Source organism: Camelus bactrianus, chromosome 2 (assembly GCF_048773025.1).
Source record: "Camelus bactrianus isolate YW-2024 breed Bactrian camel chromosome 2, ASM4877302v1, whole genome shotgun sequence".
Taxonomy (NCBI): Eukaryota; Metazoa; Chordata; class Mammalia; order Artiodactyla; family Camelidae; genus Camelus; species Camelus bactrianus.
In genome coordinates, this window is record NC_133540.1 from 44,596,230 (window position 1) to 44,620,244 (window position 24,015).

General features: G+C 34.4%; 1 protein-coding gene across 1 annotated transcript in view; it reads right to left on the reverse strand.

Annotated features, from left to right (window-relative positions):
* LOC105070491 (UPF0462 protein C4orf33 homolog) overlaps positions 1-24,015 on the reverse strand; it is a 47,573-nt gene that overhangs the window by 15,493 nt on the left and 8,065 nt on the right. The window contains exons 2-3 of the mRNA XM_045518014.2: positions 16,285-16,342; positions 10,629-10,809 (exon numbers count right to left, since the gene is read on the reverse strand). Coding sequence (XP_045373970.1) covers positions 10,629-10,809; positions 16,285-16,342 — 239 coding nt within the window. The remainder of the gene's footprint in view (positions 1-10,628; positions 10,810-16,284; positions 16,343-24,015) is intronic.

The following is a 24,015-nucleotide window of genomic DNA, read 5'->3' on the forward strand; positions in this document are numbered from 1 at the left end:
TAATTTCTTTAAATTGTATTATTTATCACACTTAGTTCATTTGTAATAGTGGATAAAATATAATGATGCTCAATTTAGCACTATTTGATCTACATATTTAATTTCTTATAGAGATGCATATTATTTATATTTTTAAAAAATAAATTACAGTGACTGGTAAAAATAACAAAGAACATATTTTTTGAAAATAAAATTGTATATACTTTCTACATTTCTCCATCATTTCACTGACATCCTAAGAAACATCTAAGGCACATAAATTCATACTTTTTAGAAAGAAAAATATACAAAAGTGTATCTTAATTTTTTTTTGTTTTCTTTCTTTTTAAATTCAATTTATTTAAACTTAAAAAAACCCAAAACAGTTCATCCATTTCTCCCACCCCCCAACCCCCACCTCTGGCAACCACCAATCTATTTTCTGTATCTGTGAGCTTAGAACATCTTTCTGTCTCTTTCCATCTATCAATATAGACAGATAGATAATTTTAGATTCCTCATATAAGAGAGATAATCAGATAATTGTCTTTCTCTATCTGACTTATTTCACTTAGTATAATGCCCTTGAGGTCTATTCATGTTGCACAAGTGGCAAGACTGTATTCTTTTTTATGGCTGAATAATATTCCATTGTATATATATGCCACATCTTTATATATTCATCTATCAGTGAACACTTAGATTATTTCCATGTCTTGGCTGTTATAAGTAATGCTACAATAAACATGCAGGTGCACGTATTTTTTCAAATTAGTGTTTTCATTTTCTTCAGATAAACACCCAGAAATGGAATTGATGGGTCATATGATAGTTCTACTTTCAATTTTTTGAGGAACTTCCATATTGTTTTCCATAGCAGCTGCACCAATTTACATTCCCACCAACAGTATGCAAGGGTTCCCTTTTCTCTTCATCCTTGCTAGTCTTCTTGATAACAGCCATTCTAAGAGGAGTGAGGTAGTATCTCATCAGGCTCCCAGGATACCTCTGATATGTAAACTAATCAACCCAGAGCCATACCTCCTTTATCTGGCTGTATCAACCAGGAGGCAGAATTCTTCTGCCTTAATCATCTGAAGGCCAGGTCCAGGTAGCAGGCAAGTAGGGAGCACCCTTAGAGCTTAGAGACTGCCAAATTTTTTCAAACTAACCAAACCTAATCTGTTTATCCTGCCCTGCCTTGCCTTTCCCTCAGAAAATCCAAGCCTACATGCCCCCCTCTCCTCTGCCCCTTCTGGCTCCTGACCCATACCAGTGCTTCCCCATGTTGCTCTTCATGGTATACCATGCCTTCTCTTTCTAGGACCTATGAGTATAATAAACTTTGTTTTTCTGACCTCCTCCTGGGTCTCCTCTTGTAGCCGTATCTGAATGATCATTACATACAAGAACACAGAACATGATGTTTATGTTTCACTTGTGTTCCTGTTTTATACATGCAGCATTACTGCTAATTGTCCATCAGGCTCTATTCTTCCTTGCTACCTTTTAATAACAGACATTATTAGGTTTAGCTGTATGTGACTGCCTGGCTAGAGGTGACATTTCTCAGCCTCCCTTGCAGCTAGATGTAGCCCTGTGATTAGGTTTTTGCCAAACTTATCATATAGATGAGAAATAAAACTTGCTTTCGTGCATCTAAAAGGCAAAATTAGGAACAACATCTAGCAAGTATATAGAAATGAGTTTCAATTAAATATAATTACTTTCTAACAATAGCATTCTTTAGAGGCTACTGCCCTTTCAACACTGTATCTTCTTTTCAATCAAAGGTTGGATACAATAGGAGAGACTTCTAAACTGAATAAAACTTTGGAATAGATATTGCTTAAAGTTTCTTCCAGCCCTAATATTCTACAATTCTAGCCAGATAGGAAAAGAAAAGTTGGGACAAGGAAGAGAAAGTAGGAGGCAGGACAAAAGGGTCAGAGAGAATGAGGGAAAGAAGAGGAAGGGGTAAAGAAAAGGCAACCTTTAGAACCAAGAAATAAGATTACTGGGAAATACATCTGAGTAACTAGAAAAAATGTTCTTGAATTTTCATTTTTATACAATATCAAATTTACATATCCCTACCCTTAAAAAAACCCACAAAATCTTTCAAACAAATATATTTTAAAATCTAAAGGGTAAGCTCTAGATTCAGAGTATAGACATAAAATTATGTTTCATGGTTTCGAGATTAATTTTATTGGAACTGAAAATTCCTCTTATTCATCATTTATAATAAGTAGCAGTTTTACACTGCTTGATTGATTCATGTTATAATCATGGAGTAATTTACTATCCTAATTTATAACATGACATCTGTTGACATTTGCCATACTTATATCTGCTCTAAATTCTGTCACTTTACAAACATCTTAGTTAATGGCCCCCTGCAAGTTATTAATAAATTTAATTAAAGCAAATAAGATAAAGGACTTTGTCACACTCATCTCTGCATTGTCTCCAGTGCTTAACACAATGCCATTACTTTAAGTGTGGCTCAGAAATACTTTCATGCAATAATCATTTATTGAGGCCCCAGTCTGTTCTTGCTAATGCTTTGGGCACTGGAAGCAACACAGCATGGTGGTTAAGAGTGTGGGCTTCCAATTAGGATGAGTCTGTGTTTGAATCCCTCCTCTGCCATTGAGGACATCTCAGTTGCTTATACCTCAGTTTCCTTTCCTGTAAAATGAGTAAAATAATGATACTTCCCAGGTGAAGCCTGAATAAGAATAACGTGCAGTATGCTTAGCATAGCCTAGCATATGTAAGTCCTCAATAAATGTTATTTATAAGTCAATCACATAGTGTCCATAAAATTATGTCAATAATACAACCATTCATATTATAATCTATGTACTATAATTCACTGAATAAACGTTCCATGAGGAAAGGACTTTTTGTCTATTTTTTTCACTATTGTATCTTCAGTGCTTAAAACAATGCCTGGAACACAGTGAACATCCCCCTAAATAAGTGTTTTAAATAAGTTAATCAGTAATCACGACATATTTTACATTAAATAATTTCATTCTCTTAATTACATTCATTTCAAGAATTATAAACGACATGCTAGAATGCTCTATTAAGATTAATTGAAGCGGGACTTCCAACATATCAAGATAATCTAGTTCCTTCCAGGATCCTGCCTTAGAAAGACAATATAGGCAATAATGACCTAGAGTAAAATGCCTACCTTTATATAATCTAAATAATAAAATCTTCAAATTGGCAATATATGTGGTGAGTTAATGAAGCATATCTATTAAGACATTCAGAGAATTCTTAACACGTGAGAACTTGAAAACCCAAAATGATAAATTCTCGATCTTCTTATTAATCTCGGGACTACACAAGACAAATTCTTTTAACAGAAGAAATTAAAATGCTAATAATGTCTGTCTTATCTCCAGACAACATACTTTAGTGGTTCCTAGTGTATGGCAAAATAGCTTATGCACATTTGTTTGTCCATTCAGTACCCCAGAAAGTTTGCCTAAAGGCAGGGGTCCAGGTAAACAAAAAAGAAAGAAAACATAAAGAACTTGAATAACCCATAAGGATTCATATTTAAGAATTACGTAATAACTGTTCTGGAGATACAGAGATATCATGGACACTAGCCACGTCCCTCTGCCAGATTTTCCTTCTCTCTTTTTCTCAGAACTCTCATTGCCTCTGAAGAACTTCACCCTTTGAACTATGTGGTTCTGGCAGGGCTGCCAATGACAGTATCACAGTCTCCTTACATACTGAAGCGGGAAGAAGCAATCTGGTTCCTTCAAAGTGGCTAAATTAGGATTGCTACAGATTTTCAACTGCTGAGTCACTCACTTCCTCACTACCTCATAAAGGAAATCTCTCTCTATAGGAGGAAAGAGTAACACAGTCACACATGGATGTGGAAGGCATTTAGAGATGAATTTGAGGAGAAGGGGGTGGGGAGGATATGGAGGTGTGAGAAGAGAAAAGCTCAAGAGTGAATACTCATTGACATCACTTTATTCTTTGGATTGAGGCAAACTAAAACAGGCCAGCAAGTCCAACTCTGATTTTAAGTATCTGAACCAACAATTCTTTCTCTCTGCCCAAATTTCCTTGAGTTGTAGTTTCCTCACCTTAAAAGAATTTTGATGAATATAGGAGAGCTTCAATTTTACTTAGTCACAAAATATCTAGAAGTATAGAATTAGTTTATACATCAAAATATTTGGTCTTATAAATAATCAAGGTTTTCAATGTTGAGCCCTATTTTTTTGTTTTCTTTTTTTAATGTTTTATGCATTTATATGATTAAAACTACAAAACATTTGGGTTTTACTCAATGAAACTATTCTCCTCTTTGAGATGTGAACGTCCACACAATTAATATAAGTGAAGAAAATAACTGATTCATTTTGAAGAAATTACCTTAGCAACTTAAGTTAATGAAATTATTAAGCTATCAACAGAGACAGCACAGTGATTAAAGAGCACAGACTTTAAAAACAGACTGCCTGGATCCAGATTTAGACTCTGCTACTAACTAGCTGTGAAACCTTGGTTAAGTTATTCAACAGAGATATGTTTCCTTACCTATAAAATGGATTACAGTGTGGCGAAAGGACTTAACAAGTGAAAAGTGCTTAGAATAACACCTGACACAATGTAAGCATTACATTAGTGTTAGTCACTATTGTTGCCATTCTCATTCTCTAAAACAACTGATGCTGCAATTAGCAGATCCTAGGTTTCACCAGTGTGACTTGGCAACAACAATACAGTGCTTTAAAATGCCTCGTTGATTAGCTTATTTTATCATCTCACACTTTGCTTCAATGAAAGGATCAGAACTGCCTGATTGGTGCACAAAAGTTCTGGTGTACATATCCAAATTGATGAAGCATTTTAGCAGTGTGAGTAATGCCAAAGCCAAGAGTAGAATGGTGGTTCCCTCTGCCACTTATCCTTTTTCCTCTAAGGGAAAGGAATGCAATGGAAAGCAAATTTTTACTGGGAACTTGGGATTTGAGACAGAAGGACTCTAATGCTGATTGCTTCCTGCTCATTTTCTACAATATGATAGTGTGCTCAAAAAAAAAAAAAAAAAAAAAAAAGCTACACTGTGATTCCAGAGATCACATGCTGAAATATGCAGAAGACCAGGCATGCACTGTAACTACGAGAAGCACTCTTTGAGTATAAGCACTTAAATTCAAAATTGTAAAAACACACTATAAAAAACATACTATAAGCAAAAACAAAAAACAAAAAGCAAAAAACAAAAACAAAAACAATCTGTTGGTCACATTCAGCCACTGAGATGCCTGGTTATACATCCAAAGGGTGAACAGTGATTTTATCTGGGTAGTAGTATCACAGATGATTTTCATTTGTATATGTGCCTTTTATTATCTTTTAAGTGCTTTACAATGTATATGATTTTCTTTTATCATCAAAGGAGAAAAATCCCACAAAATATGTGATTTAAAAAAAAAAAACATAGGTTCAGTGACTTGGCTACACCTAACTGAAGCTGCTCATTTGTTACATTGAAGAAAATCACAAAACAAGCCTTGCGAGAAGAGGCCAGAATGAACAAGCACCCTAAGGAACAACTTTTACCAAAATAGATGACCAAAATACCATGACTTAGATGACTGGCTGTCACAGAGAGAAGTCCAGTACCGCACTTTCACAGGCAGAATGTGGAGTGATTCAAACAGACCGAACATGCTAAGTGCTGTTTAAGTGTGGTAAAACTGCATTTAACAATCCAAAATTACTACCTAAAGAGTTCTTTCTTTCTTTAATGCTATACCCATGCAATATGTCTCTAAACCGTACTCCTTGACTGAGCATCTTTACAGATAGCAATACTGTTTTTCCAGCACAGTAAGGGCCAGAAGAATCCATAAACTCTTTACAGACTTCGTGAAGAAATGGGTGACGCCCTGGACAGGGTTAAATAGATGGGTTTAAATTTTAAAAGTTTAAAGTTTAAAAAAATGCTTTAGAGCACAGAACTCATCTCATTAGGAAATTAGCTTCTAAACTTGGTTTGCTTGTTGGCTCAGTCTATAAAGCATATAGGTGGGTTGGCGTGTGTGTGTGTCGAACTTACTCAGTGGAGTTGAATTAGGGATTACAAATATCCTAAAAAACATTGGGTATCATAACTATGTGAGAAGCTCTCTCTAATTTTGATATCTGTAAGACTAGTTTCATGAAAAAACATCAATTATGATGAATTTAAATCAGGAAGTAGGTCAACCGTAAGGAAATATCATCATCTCAGTCACCTGTGTGATTCTGCATAGTCTACCTACTTTAATGCTTCTAACTTTGTATGATGTCTATAATAATAAATGTGGGTGGGACTCACATACATTTTGCAACCCAAATAGAATGTTTAAGAGTTTAATGTTTTTTTAAAACTATTTGGAAAGCTAGCCTAAAGTAGCAAGCAGTCTGTGTGAGTTAAAAGAGAACTTACAGGTAGAGTTCCACCTCCAGGTACTGTTTAGTCTTGCTGTTCAAAAAAAAAAATTCAACAACTGCAAATAAAAAACAATCATCGTATTGAGAAATTTAATCTGGAAAGAGTCGAGAAAGTAAACATTTAGAGAGGTTGCCAAGTGGGAACTCAGGAAGCCAGACTGGGAGAAGAATTGCAGAGCATGGATGTTGTCAGAGGCTCCATCTCCTGCACTGGCCGTTCACGGAGGGGGACCACCTGCCAGACGCAGACCTTGGTGCTCAAACATCCCCGCGGGCATCTGAGGATAACATCCTGAAACCACAAAGAGTCAGGACAAGAATCCTGACTGTGTGATCCCCACCCCTCCCTCCTGGCCATGGAGTCTGCTGTCACCTCATGTCCTCCACACCTGGGTTGCTATTTTCAGTCCTTGCCTAACATCTGAGGGGAAATGGAAGCTCCGGGGACTCCAAGTGAGTTCACCGATGCCTTTAATTACACTTCAAATCCAGAAGGGGTCTGCCCTGACAGTGCACTCTGTTAATTCACCTTTACCGTGGTGACGACCCAAAACGTGAAACACCCCACAGGAATTCTGTTTTAGTCAAATAGAAAAAGCTAATTCCAGTAGGGCTATCATAAAAATGTTACAAGGCAAGTTCATAAATTTTGATTAAAAAAATGAATTCCTCTTTAAAAAAAAAAAGGAAAGTAAATATTTGTAAAGAGTCACATTTTGAAGAAGGAAAATCTAGTGGCTTATAAAAATTAAAGTTTTATATTCAACGTTACTGCACACTATTTTAGAAAATCCAGTGTAACGTTCTTGGGACCTTGTGAATATTAAAAGTTAAAGCAATTTATCTGTTGTCTATGCAAAACATTCTGCTTAAATTCTTTCCCAAAGTAATTTCATTGAAACATCAATTCCACAGAATTTCTATAGACAGTAGATATTTAATATGGGAGGCAGCTTAGAATCATAGTTGATTTCAAATTGTGCCTAAGCCACTCACGCGACCTTGGACAAATTTCTCAACTGCCTTATGTAGCAGTTTCCTAACCTGTGAAATGGAGATAAAAATGATATCTACGTCATAGAACTAATGCATGAAGTTCTTAGAACAGTGTCTGGCACATAGTAAGTACTTAATAAATTGTAGTAGTCATTGTTGTTATTAGTATTACTGATATAAAAAGAATATATAATATATAAAGAATATATATAATATACAAAGACTAAATATATAAATATATAGTTTATATATTAAGTATTTATATATATAAATAACAAAGGAAAATATATTCGTGTATGTTGGGTTAATAATATGAAACAGATGTCTCTTCTGAAAGATTTGGGAATTACTAGTTTATTAATAATATTCATAGTGACTCTCCAAGGGACAAATAGAGTTTTCAGTGTTTTCCAAAATTTCTTCCACTGGGATCTTTTTTTCCCCCTCAACATATTTCTCAAAACTAATGTCAATGAACATACTTGAGGGATGTAAGTAAATAAAAAGAGGATTTCAAAAATAATTTTTTAAAAGATAATACAAACTAATTCATCTACTATAAGGAATTTCTAACATTCTAGTTCTAAAATCAGACAACCTGGCTTTTTGAGTACTAGCTCCATTATTTATGTACTGTGTGATCTTAGGTAAGATAATGAACTTCTCTGAGCCTCTGCTTCCTCATTTGTAAAATGGTGATAGTAACCATGCCTATCTCACAGAATTGCCATGACGATTAAACGAAACAATACTTGCAAAGCACTCACCAGAATGCTGTCCAGCTGAGGACAGAGATTCTGCTCAGGGCATCCTACGCACTGGAGTGTCTCCATTCTTCTACCCCTACCTTGTTAAGACTGTGACTTTCAAATGCCAAGAAGGCTTGAGAACCAGGAGAATTCATACATCTCCAAATATTTCTGGTTAAGGACACGTTACTGCTAGTGTAAGATTTTCTTGAATGATAACTTAAATCCCAACCATAAAAGGCCACCGCATAACAAATCATTCACCTTCTGAGACCCTTCATGACTGAGCCCTGCTAGGACCGTGTCATTACCAAGACTTTGGGGTCCAAAAGAAGCTGCTGAGAGAGCTCCTGTATTTTCTCCTGCTTTGTATGTGCTTGTTTCTGCCAGATTTCTGTATTCATTGTTTTTACAAATAAGGAAATTAATGTAATTAATTATATTGGGATTTGAATGGCACAGAGGAGGGGAGTTCTTTCTATCTGTAGCTAAACAGATACACTATAGCAAAAAAGTGCCACAACATAAGCACAAAATGAATATTAATTGTTAGCTTTCATTCCCATTCAGAGGTGGATCTAGGACTTATGGGACTAGAAGCTTATACAATTTGGGAGGACCCTGTCTGAAAGTAAAAATACAAAACTATGAAAACAAAATTAGACAGAGAACTTTAGAAGGGACCTATGCAAGTATAAGCCCTGAAGCATAACCTTCATTAGCTTTATAGTAAATCCACTCAGGGGACAGAAAATACATGTTCCTGCCTTCAAAGAGTTTTAAATACAATAAAGGAAACAAGATAGTACCTAAGAGTTTAAACTGCAGGCAAAAATACTACAGAAAATTCAATATGGGGATATGTAAATGCCACAAAGCAGCATATAATAAATTTCTAAAAAAAAAATGGAACAGCACATCTCTCTCTTTTTATACGTATAGTAGGAGTTCAAAAGGTAGAGTAATCACTATGAACTGGATTATCTTAGAAGGATTCACAGGAGAGGTAACATTTCAGTCAGGTCAAAAAGAGAGGGTTTGGGTAGGCAGAAAGAAAGGAAAACTCTGTGTGCTCAAGGTTCAAGTTATTTAACTTAAAATGAGCAGATCTGCTTAGTTGAGGCAGAGGTTTCTGGAAGGACAGTAATTGAACACAGTTTGAGGAAAAGCCAATCAAATGCCTTGAATAGCAATCTAACAATTTGGGGCTTAACCCTGCAAGCAAAATGGAGCTATTAATCTTCTTGAAAAAATGGAGTAACATAATCAAAACAGCATTTTAGAAGCACCAGCCAGGTCATTGTGGATAGGATAATCAGGATCACGAAGACTCTGGGAGCAGAAACACCACCTGAAAGCACACTATAATAGTCTAGACAATCCTTAAGAAGTCATGCTGAGGATGGACACGAAGGGGCATGGTCAAGAGACATCCCCAGAGAAGAATCAACAGAACGCGATAAATGTTTGAGGGGGAGAAAAAAAGAAGAGATCATGATGACATCAGGATCTCAAGGCTGGTAACCTGGAGAATAACTCAACAGAAACTGGAAAGTCAGAAATAAAAGTGATTGTGTATGAGGACAAGCTCAGATTTACCATGAGAAGTTTGGGTAAAGAAAGAATATATTCAGGTTTTGATGTCCACAACAAAGTTGTAAATATGGTTTCAAGAGAGATTTTAGAGAAAGAATTTCTTATTAAATTCTAGTACATCAAGAAGTGAATTTTTAAACAGGACAACAGCATATATTGGAAGGTTTTGGATTTGGAATCAAGAGGCCTCAGATGTAGACACAGGTATGTTTAAGGTAGCAAGACTAATAGATCCTCACAGGTAGAGTTCCAGTACACTATGATTCCATGAAAAGATCATCTTATTTCCCCTAAGTTATTCAACGAAAACTGTAAATTACAAAAACATAAAATATCTGGATGAAAAATCCTTCTCAAAATATACAGCTACTTTTTTTTAGAAATAAGTATCACAGTACTACTATGAAGTTTTTAAAAAATAGAGTTTTATAGTTCTAGAACTTAGAAGATACCATCAATTTAAATTTAAAGATGCATGCTTTACAAATACCACTCAACACCTGAAATAAATCAATTATCTATATTTAATACTTGGACTAACATTTTCACATGAATTGCTAATTAATACTGTTTCACAAGTAATTTTCTTAAGTGCCTATCAGATATAGACTGTTCACTCCAAAATCTCTAATTCCAGGTCATACAATTTTTGACACCATCTTTCTATGTCATTGAATTTTCAGATATTCAGGATGTGGAGCATGAGGTATTTGGAAACTCTGAGAAGATGAATAGATATTATAAGAGAACACTACCATATATCACAAAATCTGCTCTTTCTCTCAGCTTTGGCACTCAAAATAGGAAATGTCTCACCTTCATACTTCCAGAGTCCATCAAAAGGTTGTCCTGCTTCATGATGTGGTGCTGGGGGATCATCAAAGAAAGGAGCATTCAAGTCCATCAGTAAGCCTTGGACCCCAGATCTAAACTTGGGAGTCATAGGCCTTTGCAGCACTGGTAAACTGTCCCACGTGGTGGTAATTCTATATTCCAACTGTCAAAATGAAACAGAAGAGCAAATGCCATGATATAAGTGAAGCAATGTTTTTCTTGCTCCCCTGGTCTTGATCAAATTAAACTGAAATAACATCTTTTACTAATATCCTCAAGGCAATCAACATCCCATTACATATTAAAGATTTCTATTAATTGCAGTAAAACGTTTTTGTGTGGTATTCAGCCATAGCAAAATTCATACAAAATATTTAGAGGAATTGCTTTTTGTGACTTAATACACAGGTGCATTTATTTTTGTAGTATTTACAGTGTTTAATGATGTGAATTTGCTTTTATTCATTTGTTGGGGAGGAAGAAAACTTTCTTCTACACTTTTAGGTTCTTCTGGCTGGTCTAAGAATTAAATTGACATGAGACATTAACAGGAGAAAATAAAATTTAATTTGGCACATACAGGAACTCTACCTACATGAGAGATTTGAAGACAGAAAGGTAAAATGAGGTAAAGATGCCAAACTGAGCTAGAGGATGGGATGGGGCCCCAGGTTTCCAAGGATAGGAGGGTTATTCACTGGATGTTAAGAAAAGTTTGGTAGTTAGATGTTTGCCCTGCCATATACATGTGGCCACTTAGATAAAATTTATCTCTGGTAATAACTCTTTTCTGGGAAAAATTTCCAATTTAATTTCTTTTAGATAATTAAGGGAGAGGCAATATTTTCTCTTGAACTTGCAGGGACTTGACTAACCCCAGCTCAAAATAATCTTCATACAAAAGTGACACATTCTGAGGAGGTTCATTCTGTACCCCTACACATTCCACAAATAATCAGTGAGGACGTACTATGTATGCCACTTCTCACTAGGTTCTGCAGATAAAGTTCAAAGTAGACAATGTAACCCCTGTCCTGCCTAAAAGACCATATAATCTTTATAATCAGAAAGAAAGACAAAATGTACATCCAAAAACTAATGAACAGTGAGTGAAGCATAGATTTAGAACCTGACTAAATAACACAGAAAAGTAATAGAAACATGGAGATAAATATAGGTTGCAGTAGTTGGAAAATGCTTCTTGGGACTTAAGGTTGCACAAGAAAGGAAAATGCATATGTTGAATATACCTATCTTGGATAGTTTATTCTGGATGTTTATCTTGCCTACTTCAATTTCAAGCTTTTTGAGAACTGAAAATAATGACGACAATCATTCAGCATTTATTCACATCCCATGCTAGCGTCTGACTATCCCCCAAAATGTATTAGAATGCTGCTCTTACCTGGGTACTCATTAAATGCTTATTGTAAATCAATTAATAAAACAAGTATTTCTTGTGTAACCACTATCTGCCTTTTCTGTGCTAGACGTTTGAACTATGGAAACAAGACACTTCCCTTGCACTTAGGTAACTCACAATCTAGTGTAAAAGAAAACTGTGAACAACTAATGAGAAAACTGTGAAAGTGCTTTAATAGAAGTGTGCAAGCACAGAGCAGGGAGCCTCTAGTTCTGACAGCGGGAAATGGAAGAGTAGAGCGTGTATGCAAAGACCTCACAGAAGTTACAATTGAAAGATGTGTAGGAATAGGAGAGGAAAGGAAACAAATGTATTATAAATGGAGGAAATTGCTTAATCGCAAGCACACAGCCATGTGAAAGCTGAAAGGAGACGGGAGATCAGATATAAACGGAATGTAAGGTGCGTGGTGGGAGGTGGGGGATATAGTGAGAGAAATGACACTGGTGGGAGGGGGTGCAGATACTGAGAGTGAACATTAAAGTTTATGCTGAAGTCATGTAGAACTGATGTCAGGTTTCAAACAGAGAATTTACTGATGAGGTTTATGTTTCAGAAGAATTACTCTGAAGGATGTATAGAAGAAAAAAATACTCTAAGAAATTTGAAGTCTTATTCAAAATTTATTTTTCTATTCCAATTTTCTCTAATTACAATGGTAAGCTTTTATTTTCAAAGTTATAATCTTTATTTCAAATGATTCTGTGAAATGTTTGTAAGAGAAAGGATCTTAAAGAATACAACTGAACTCAATTCAAGTAACAATGGAACTCTTTATTCCTTATCTACAACATAATACTTCTTGAATCTCCCAGTATTAGAAACACTCAGGCTTTCTCAATTATTCATTTCTCATTATGCAAAGAAAATTAACCAAAGTGATTCTGACTGAAGGAAAGAAAGGAAAATTTGGAGCCAGGAATAAATTACTATAAGCACTGAATGCTATATGTTTAAACAGCCATTTAGAAAACTACCCCATCATAAAAGCAAAAGAAATTTAATCTGCACAAAAGTTTAAAACTCCATATGCTCACTGGGATGATAACTCTTTTTTTCTTAAATATTCTCAAATTACGTGTAGCTCTGAGCTACTTTTGCTTAGAAAAAGAGTTGGAGCAATTTTTTTAATGTATTATGTTTAAGGATTTTTTTTTCTTTTCTTATAAATAGATCACATTTTTTTCTAATATCCCAAAATAGTCAAAGGCATTCTTCTGGCACTTTGCAAATTTCAATAAAAATAACATCTTTAGTAAAATTTCAAAATATCAAAGTTATCATAATTTTGTAGGAAATTTTAGTTGTTTTGTTGTATAGTTTAGAAATATCAAATGCCAACAAGAAAATTTATAGGACGAAATAAAGTTAATATGCATAGACAAGAATCACGCTTTTTATTCTAGTATTCAAATACTGTCCGGTATGAAACTTCTGAAGTGAGATATTTATTAAAAAAAATCTTAAATGCAAAAAACAAAACAAAACAAAACCCCCACAATACCATACACAACAGTTTTAGATATCCTTATGCTCAACTATTGATATAATTAAGATGTAGCCCCTCCTCTTTCTAAAACAGCTTGATGTTTACCAAATTCTCAGCTGCTTAAAGTCTGCTTTCTGTTAAATTTATTAAATTCCCACTGATGCCAGCACCACCAAGGACAGAATTTGGACTGATGAGCTTTGTTTTATTTTGTTTTAATCAGGCTTCCACAAAGGAATATTACACTACCTGTAGTAACAGAGAGATGTTTTTTGGCCCCAAATGCTATGACACTTGAAAGACTCCTACATTTTTCAAACTGGAAGAAATAAACTTCTAAAAGTCAATAAAAGACCAAGTAACACTTTTAATGGGCATGTTTTATTCAGCTATATAAACTTTTCTTGTTAAATTTCTTTTTAAAAAGTCTCTATAGAAAAATCACCAAAAATTTTCAAGTGATAATAATAGGAAACCAAGCTGTATTAAAGGCAGGACCAGGTTGTATCAAAGATTAGAGAATTTTATTTCTAGATTCCTTACCCACATCTGTAAGGGTAAAGAGTTACAGAGAGTTAATGCAATTACGTTGCGTCGATAGAATCAATGTAAATACACAGTCTGGGTAACCACACTACAAACTGCTTACTGTATCATTTCTTCAATTACAGGGCTTAAAATTTATACCCAGCTCTTGTTAAATAAGTACCTCTATTCTCTACCTTGCCTATGCAGACAAAGCCCTAAAAGAGAGCCAATAACTTACATAGGCCTCTATAGCCATTTTTTAATCCTTCTGATAAATACCTTTGAAGACATATTTTTTTTAGATCTAATACTACCACTGAGTTATGACTCTTTTTTTAAGATTTAACTGTAGATGGGCAAAAAAGTTATAAAATCAAACTGATGTCATTCTCCTTGTAGGGGACTCAGCTTATGTTTTATAAAGTATATGAAGTGTCAAAAACAATAAAATTTTTAGCTTTATGTAATAAGATCTAAACATAGTTAATATTTTATATGTTTATTAAAATCACTGAGATTGTTATTTTGAATCTGGGAAAATATGCATGTATTTAGCTATTACTGCAAAGTTGCTCTGTAGAACAAAATGGTGAGGCTGTTCATAATCTAAATTTAAACATCTGAAATATAAATATATAAAAGCATACATGTACATATATACTAGGTAATCTAGTAATCCTATGTACTGACACACATTTATCAAATTTAGATAGGACTTAAATGTATAACATTTTTACTCTCAAGATATAAAACACTATTTAATTTTAAATTTTAATTATGCTTTACTTATAAGAAAGGCATAGAACAAAATAAGAAAATAAGGCTTAAAATTATATAAGATCTCCTACACACATTTTTAGCAATTAAAATAGTGATGATCTAGATACAAATAATATTATCAAAATAATACAGAATCTGAATCTGGAAAATAAAAAGTTGCAAGATCTTCACTGAACTGTACAAAATTAAAACACCATAAAGCTTGTCCCGCTGTAGAACAAGGTGATCTCTGAAATTACAAGGCAGTGAATTCAGAATCATAAAAAGGAAATATTACTTCATAACCTTTAGTTAACCTGTAGCTACAGTTCCATAGGAGGTCATAAAATCAAATTCTGTGGTTGGATTTAAAAGCTGGATAATTTTATAGCCACTCATAATACCAGGGTTCAAGCTCATTGCCTTCAGCAGCTGGAATGGAATTCTTTGATCATTCGTATCAATAAACCACAAGGTATGAAGGTACTGGTACTATGTGTTGTTTTAAAGATTAAACACTGTTTTATTGGAGTCAAATAACACTGTTTACCACATTAGTTGCCTTTCTCACATGTGTAGAGGCCTGAAGGGGCATAGAAGCCACAGGCAGCTGCCCTCATAATTCAGAATTCATCATTCTTTTACGGAGTCTTCCCATCAACTTACAGACCCACGTGCCCAGTAAGCTTACATTTGCTACAACACTGGCATCAGATGGATGCTAGTATTCCCATTTCCAGGTTATTTCACCTGAGCGATCTGATGTTTCCAAGCGGAAGCTTTACTTTTCCAGAATACCCACGCTTCTCCCTTACCTGGTGCTTTAGCTTGTAAAGACACTTCTTACTGCTAATATTTGCCCAAAAAATACATTTTACAGTGTTCTATCCACACAAATATTTAAATTGCTTTTTAAAATGTACTGTCCTTTCATCATTAAATATGTTTTTAAACTGGTATTTCCTGCCTCTGTGCCTTTTTTCATTCTGCCTCTATCACCAGAATGCCATTCTCTGCCCCTCCCAAGTCAAGGCTTAATTTAAATTCTAGTTTCTCCATGAAGTGATCCCTGATTTTCTCAGATGAAAGTGATACTCTAAGCTCACTCTCCCCACCCACTCTATATGTCCAAAATATTACAACTGTATTTCTAATATGTATCCATTTCTACCTTATTTTAAATGTACGCATAAATCAATGTGACTTACATCTTGCTTAGCTCTCACAGAATGTAAAAATTTTATAAACAGTTGCTGTACCTAAGTCATCCCTTGTGTGCTTCTCATCTAGTCTAGTATCTTCAAGGTGCCAACTGCTCAGCAAGCACTTGTGGCACAAAAGAATAATTAAACGAATGAGGCTTGTTATTTATTGCATAATAACACGTGAAAAATCACTCTGCAACGTACCTGTTACCAATATTTTTATATAATTCTTACCTCTCCTCTTCCAGCTGGCAGTTGTTCTCTTTCTTGGTTACTTTTGAAAATTTCAGTCCTTTAAAATAATGATAAGAAAATTAATCCCCATAAAAAATACAGAAATAAATATAATTTGTACATCCAGTATTTATATGAAAAGAAATATGGCAGTAAAAATATATAAATAAAAGAATGCTGAGACTGTCATTATTTTAAACACAGTCTTGTGGTTGTTTCTGGGTAGAGTTGAATAAAGCACCAAAAATATCATTTTGTTAACCTGCTTCTTCCATCTAGTGGCAAAAAGCAGTAAGAAACAATGTCCTAGAAAAATACTGTGAGCAAATGGTTCTAAGCGCCATTTCAGGAATTACTTGATGGTGAGAGTCCAACATCCAAGCTTTAAGTTATGAGTATATATTAATTATAAAAAAATAATTCTAGCAAATTGTCAGGGTTCAGCTGGGATAACTGTTAAATTTACTTACATTCATGAATGTATTTATATGTTTTAACAAAGACTTCTGCAACATATATAAAAGTGTATATAAAAGTATATACCAACTACCCTGCATTAAATTGAAATGGATTTGTTTTTGTATATATAATTATATTTCTGGATCAAATTGCTGGATAACTATTTAGAATTCCATTATTTCATCAGCTATTACCACAGGGCTACGGTGCTATTATAAGTTTCAAGAAGTACAATTGAGAGCCACTAAAAGTGACCTGTCCCATTGGAATTACTAGTTAAAATGCTTTTGCAATAATAGGCAGTGAAATACTTTGTGACTTGAAGCATGGGGTTAATTGGAGGGGGAAAAGAGGAAAAGTTTAAAGGAGATACAATCATCTGTTCAGCATCGTTAGGGCTGCTTCAAAGGCATTAATGAAAAGTAACATGCAATACACAACATAATTGTGCATTCTCTGCACTCTCAAAGGCCACCAGCTAATCCCTAATACATGAAGTTTGACTGCCCTTCTAACACTTTCTGTTCGCCTCGCTGCAAATATAATTAATGTTCTAGAAGTTAAATATGGGTTACACAGAAATGGCAAAAACATTCTCCAAGACAACAAGCTTTTCCCCTTCCCCTATTCAAGTGAGCCAGCTAACAATGTGTAATGGTAATATAAATGAAAGGTGGTCAATATATTAAATCAAAAATATATTAAGACTACATAAAGGAAAATAAAAGTATTAGTGAATGCCATGATTATTTAAAATTCAAGATTTTGTATTAAAAGAAGACTTTTTGTTTGTTTCCTAATTTTCAAGAACTGAAAAATCCTGTCTTAACACCTTCAACCCCCAAAGCAAATTTGAGTATAGGATTGAGTAAGGATTGGCTGCTGGGTTTTCTCCTCTCCCTAGCCATCCTCCCTGCTCAAATGAAAGCAGGCTAAAGTTTTATGTTCTGCTATATGTGGGAGAGAAGGAGGAGAAATACAGTGATGACACAGAGAAGGTGTGAAGCAAAGAAGATGAGATCATAGGGCAAAGCTATCTGGGAAAACAACAGGCAGAAGGTGGTTTCTGCAGTATTCTTGTGGCCAGTCTCCCTGGATTAGGCCAAGGAAAGGGTGCCAATTAACTGGAATATCCCAAAAAGCCACAAGATCTGAAGCCTCACCCCGAATAATTAAATTGACACAAACAATTGTTGCTATATGATACCAGCAATAGCCAGGATAGGGATGGAATCCGGTGGCCCAGTAGGACTCCTGGAACCTGTGGTGGAACCTAGCCTGGTACTCATCATTACATTTACTTCACAATCATGTGTTTCCAGATTATAAGCAGCTGAAATGTGTGGATCTCTCTTATGGTATTATAATATAATTTTACTAAAACTAGAGATCTTGGTATTTAAAATTTTGTTTCACAATGAACAAATTCAGTTCCTGAGAAGTGAATTTCAGGCAAACTGTATACATAGTCACAGGCATTAATATTTTATTCATTATGTTTATCAGTTCTTTGACCTTGGTCAAATTATGTAACTTCTTTGAACCTCAGTTTCCTCATCTATAAAATAGGGATGATAACACTCACCTGATAAGGTTTTTATGAGGAACTATGAGAAAATGCTTATAAACTACTTGGCAAGTAGTAGGTGTTCAATAAATATGAAATATTATCATTTATGGGATACTTAGTATATACTAAGAATTTTTTGTACAGTATCCTGCATATAGTGTGGTATATAACATTTGTTTATATGTGCTTGTAAAACAAAATTAACAATGTTCCCTCTGGTGCAAATACTTCCTTATCATTGATTACTTTTGTAAATAGGCATGGAGATTTTTGTAAACAATTTTCAAAGTTGCCTCCAAGTGCTTGAATATCCAATAAACAATTACAATTAAATATATGTTAATATTTTTGTCTTGCTTTTTTTGGAGTTTTTTAGAAAATCTTAGCTGAAAAGCTCAAGATTAGTACAGGAAATTTAAAAATACATAATTTAAAACAAAAGGGACAGATGAATAATAAAAAGAAAACATCTGTTAAAGAACAAAAAGAAGGTAAAATAATTATTAAAAACTTCTAATCCCTGAAGAATTGAAGTACTCATGCATTTCTGAAAGTCTTGCAACCTATGTTTATATGAAGCCATGAGCTCAGAGAAAGAAAAACAGGTCATTTCAAAGCACCCAATTGATTTTTTTGTCCTATGTGAATCTGAGTTGGAGGGAGGCTATAATATGGTAACATTTTTTATAAAAACTTAGAAAACAGAGACATATTTTCATATTTGGATAGAATACATTCAATACTAAATGCCTATTCATGATTTGCAGCTTTATACTATGTACTTAAAGAGGAAGATATACAGAAGGAATTGTCATAATTTGCACACAAATACATCTGAGCTATAAAGCCCATTCACTCTTGTTTACTCTTCTGAAGCCAACTTGAAATTATTAGTTGATCACTTTTAACTTGGAAAATATTTCTGAAGGACTCCCAATATTCCCAAAAAATACAAGATAACTTTAAATTATTTTAGGCTTCTAGATAAAAGGTCTTTCTTTCCATGTCACATACTTGCTTTTTCTTCCTGAGTCTATATACAGTTTTAAATAAAATCTAGAGTAACAAATATGCTCCAGTTCTGACTCAAACTATGGGACTTTAGTGTAGAATTTTTTTTTACACAACATCAAACCTCTCTGATTTACACATACCAATCTACATGTCCCATGGAATACAAGATTTGATGCTGAACATTATTCAACAGTTCTAACCTATTCTAATTATTGACTAGCAAAAGGGCCTCTGGCATCCAGCTTTCTTTCTCATCTTTTGAAATAAAATTCTTCTAGAATTTTCTGCACATGCTCCAGAAAAAGTTTACTCCAACTTCACAACCACTTAAATGTAATTCTTTCACGATAAAACTTTATCTGAAACTCTAGTAATTAGAAATATTTACTAGTATAACCAATATATTCCATTTTCTGTAATACCTATTAGAAATTTTACTGCACCAATTTTATTGTAAACACATGGTAAAAAAGAAAAAAAACACTCAAACAAAGTTTTTATAGGACAGGAAGAATTACCACCCTCTCTAACAAATGGTCACATCCCTGCAGAATTGAAAAATGTTAAAAAATTAAATAATTGAGTCAACTACCTGTTTGGTAAAGAGCAGCATGCAGGGACTCAACAGCATGCGGCAATAAGAATTAGGATCAAGACTGCCTTCATTTTAAAAAATTTAAAACAAAAATACATTTTGAACATTATTTATATCTTAATATATCTCAGCAAGGTTAAGGCATTAAGTTTCATTATTTACTAGAAAGTTTATGATTGATAATGTTTACTGTCCTTGGTTGTGTCCATTTATTGGTAATGATATCAGATCAGTGTGGCAAATATATGGTCAGAACAAGGTGGCAAGACTAATATCACACAGCTTAACTCTGAGAGGGCCACTATATAGTCAATATAAGCAATGCTTACTTCTCTTAATATTGTTTGTTCTTTTAAAACATTATGAAAGTGTTATTAATGGAGGGAAACTCTCCGTTTATCTTCTCATTATTTGTGTAAGTCTAGGGGAAGTATTTTCAGCAACTCTTAACTTACAATCAGCCTTTAGCCTTATTATGATATTTGTTGTAGCTATTGCACTAAAATCTTCATTAGGAAACAGATCATCATTAATTAAATTATTTTCATTTATTCAAAATTATTTCTAGGGCCTATTGAAACAAAGCATTTAGCTTATACTGCAGTGGGGAAAAAGCAAATTAGGCACTAATCACGTTCCCAAGAAGCTCACAGTTTAGTTGAGAGATAACTGAATAGATAAATCAAAATGCAAAAATGATAAAATGCAGTAAGAAAGATATACAGAAATAAAGCTTACAAAATTTGGGGGAAGAGAGTTTACTAGCAACAGAACAAGAACATTGAAGGTTGGATGGGATGTGGGCATGTTCTAAGAAAAACGATTTAATTCACTCATGTTTGGGCAAATTACTCTATTGGACACTAATTTAGATTTGTCCACTCTGTGAGAGAAAACTGAAAAAAAAAATGTGGTAATTTCCTTCCCCACTAACCAAAATATGGTCAGGCTATATGATACAGTTTTGAACTTCTTCACTCTTGCACTGCAGGGCCTAAAGCAGAAGTTACCAGGAACCTAGAATTCAATCAACACATCCAGTTGTGTGTGTGTGTGTGTATGGAAAGATAGGTAAGACTAGGCTCAGAGGCACTGAAGTGTTCAATTTGTAAAAAAGGGAGTGCTTGGAGAGTTTTCTGAATGAGAACTATAGAGAGAGATTTAGGGAATTAAAAGATTTTGTATGGAGGTAAAGAACTCATGCCTCACTCCTATGCAGAGCCCTGGGATGTGACAGAGCCTTTGACTGGGTGGGATGGAAATTTGAGGAGAATGACCACAAAGAGAATAAAAGATTTCTGTGTCCAAACTTGGACAAGAAGCAGTGGAGTCATGAGATCAAGGGAATATTGTGGTTTGTACTATAAAATTAATAATGGTAACCAGTGTAGATGAAAGAAGAGAGGACCCTTCCTTCCAAAAATATTTTGCACTAAGCAAGACTCCCAGAATTCTTAAAGCATCCCAGGAAAAGTGAAAAGACACTTGAAACATGATTGATACAGAGTATCCTGTCAACAAGGTACGTGTGGTCTGGGAATAGATTATCTGTTTTAGATAAATAATGAAATGTAATATTTCTTTACCCCTGTTATAAAAGCAAAGTTTCTATCTGCTACATGTTCAATTATTCAAGAAATATGTCAAGTTCCTACTTTGTCAGGCATGATCCTGAGGAATATCTCACTTGGAGGTCATACTTGAATGAGGGGAATATACATACATTAAAATATGTTTAATATGCTAGGTGGCAATAAGTGCTAAAACAAAAGTAAATCAGAGTAAGCAAAATAAAGAATGAGCAAGAAGTTGCTATTTTATATGACACAGTCAGAGAAAGCCTGTGTGTTAAGCAGACGTTTAAATTCAGATGAGGAAACTAGTCCCACAGACATCCAGGGAAATGTGTGTTTTAGATAGCATTACTAGTGAGAACAAAGATCTTGCAGCAAGACAGTGCTAATCATATTTGGATAACAGTGGAGTTGATGAAGCTGGAATGGAGACTATGAGAGGAAGACTAATTACACATGAGGTCTGAGAAATAAATGATTGAGATGGCAAGCCTTTCGTATTGCTGAGCACAGGTGTGGCATGACCTAACAGTACCTGAAAGTCTGTTTCTACCCATGAATGTGGTAACTCCTATGGGACTTGCTATGGGTCCTGCCATAAACAAATAGAAAAACTGAATAAATTACATGAAACCACCACTGTCAGATATTAGACAACAAGCAGTACAAGAAAAGGGAAACAAAGTGAGCCTGTAACTACTGTGGCTGTTGGCCTGAAAGCAATTTCTAGAACTTAGCACAAGGAGAGATTTTTAAAGTTTCAAAAGGATCAAAATGGTAGTAATGGGATGTCACTTCTGACAGTAGGCTATAAAAGGACTGCATTCTGTCTTGGGCGTGCACATTTGCTCTCTTGCTCTCCAAGATTGCTTGCTGTGGAGGAAGTCAGCAGCCATGTCACAAGGCAACCCTGTGGAGAGGTTCATGTGGTATGGAACTGGGTGTCAACAGCCAGTTGAGTGAGCTTGAAAGCACATCATCCCCTAGTCAAGCCTTCTGATGAGACTGCAGACCCTATAAAGAGCTTGACTATAATCTCATGGGAGACCTGGAGTCAGAACCACCCAGTTAAGCCATTCCCAAATTCCTAACCCATAGGAATTAAGAGATAATAAATAATGTTTTAAGATGCTAATTTGGGGAGTAATTTTATATTCATCAATAGGTAACTATTATAATATCCAGAATGAAAATTTAACCTGATGGGATTGACAGCAGACTAGACACCGCAAAGGAAGGTTCAGTGGATGTGAAGACACTCTTAAATAAGGCACAGAGAAGAAAAGACTGGAAAAGAAATGACTGGAATCTCAATGACCTATGTAACTAAATTAAGCAGGCTTGACTGAGGAGAAAATAGAACAGAAAAAAGTATTTTTTAAAATTAATGGCTAAAAGTTTTCCAAGTTTTATTAAAACTACAACTCAGAGATCCAAGAAGCTAACAAAACCCCAGTTAACATAAATACCAAGAAATCCGTACCATGGCACATCATAAACACATTGCCAAAACCCTGTGATAAGAGGAAAATCACAAAAGTGAGTGAGCAAATTAAAAAAAGATTACAAACAAAGGAAAAAAGAATATAGCACACTGTATTAGAATATGCATAAATAAGAAGGAAGTGCGGTCGTATCTTTGTAACACTGAAAGTAAAAGTCAACTGAGAATTCCATGACCAGTGAAACTATCTTTCAAAAATTAAAGTAAGATAAAGACTTCTCAGAAAAGAAATTCTATGAGAATTCATCTCAGCAGACCTATACTCTAGTAAATATTAGAGGAAGTTCTTGAAGCAGAAGAAAATGATGCCAGAGAGGGGGAAAAAACACCTTTAAAATTCAAAAGAGTGAACAGTGCTAGAAGTGGTAAGTGTGTGAGTAGATACAAAAAAACTTACTATTCTCTATTTTTAAAAAATTTATAAAATATAATTGACTAATAGAAGCAAAAATAAAAACAATGTTTTATGGATAGAAGAGTAAAATAATGTATTCTAGTTGTATATTATATTGTGAATTCGAAGAGTAAAAGTTACAAAGCATTTACTCTTTGAAAGATATGTTTAAGAAAATGAAAAGGCAAGCCAAGCCATAGACTGGGAGAAATTATTTGCAATACATATATTTGTCTAAGGACTCGTATCCAGAATATATTTTTCAAAACAGCTGAATTATAAAAAGACAAACAAAAATTGGCAAAATATTTGAATAGACACTTCACAAAATAAAATACATGAATGGCCAGTAAGCACATGAAAACACAAATCAAAATTATTGGTCAGCCAAGAAATAAAATTTAAAATCACACTTGAGAAACCAGCCTACCCATACTTGAAGGTTTAAAATTTAAAAGACTGACAATACCAAGGTTGGTGAAAATGTGAAACAACTAAAATTGTCATGTATTGTTAGTACTATAAAATGGTAAAGCCACTTTGCAAATAATTTATCATTTTCTTAGAAGGACAACATATAGTTACCACATGATCCAGTAATTTCGCTCTCAGATATTTACC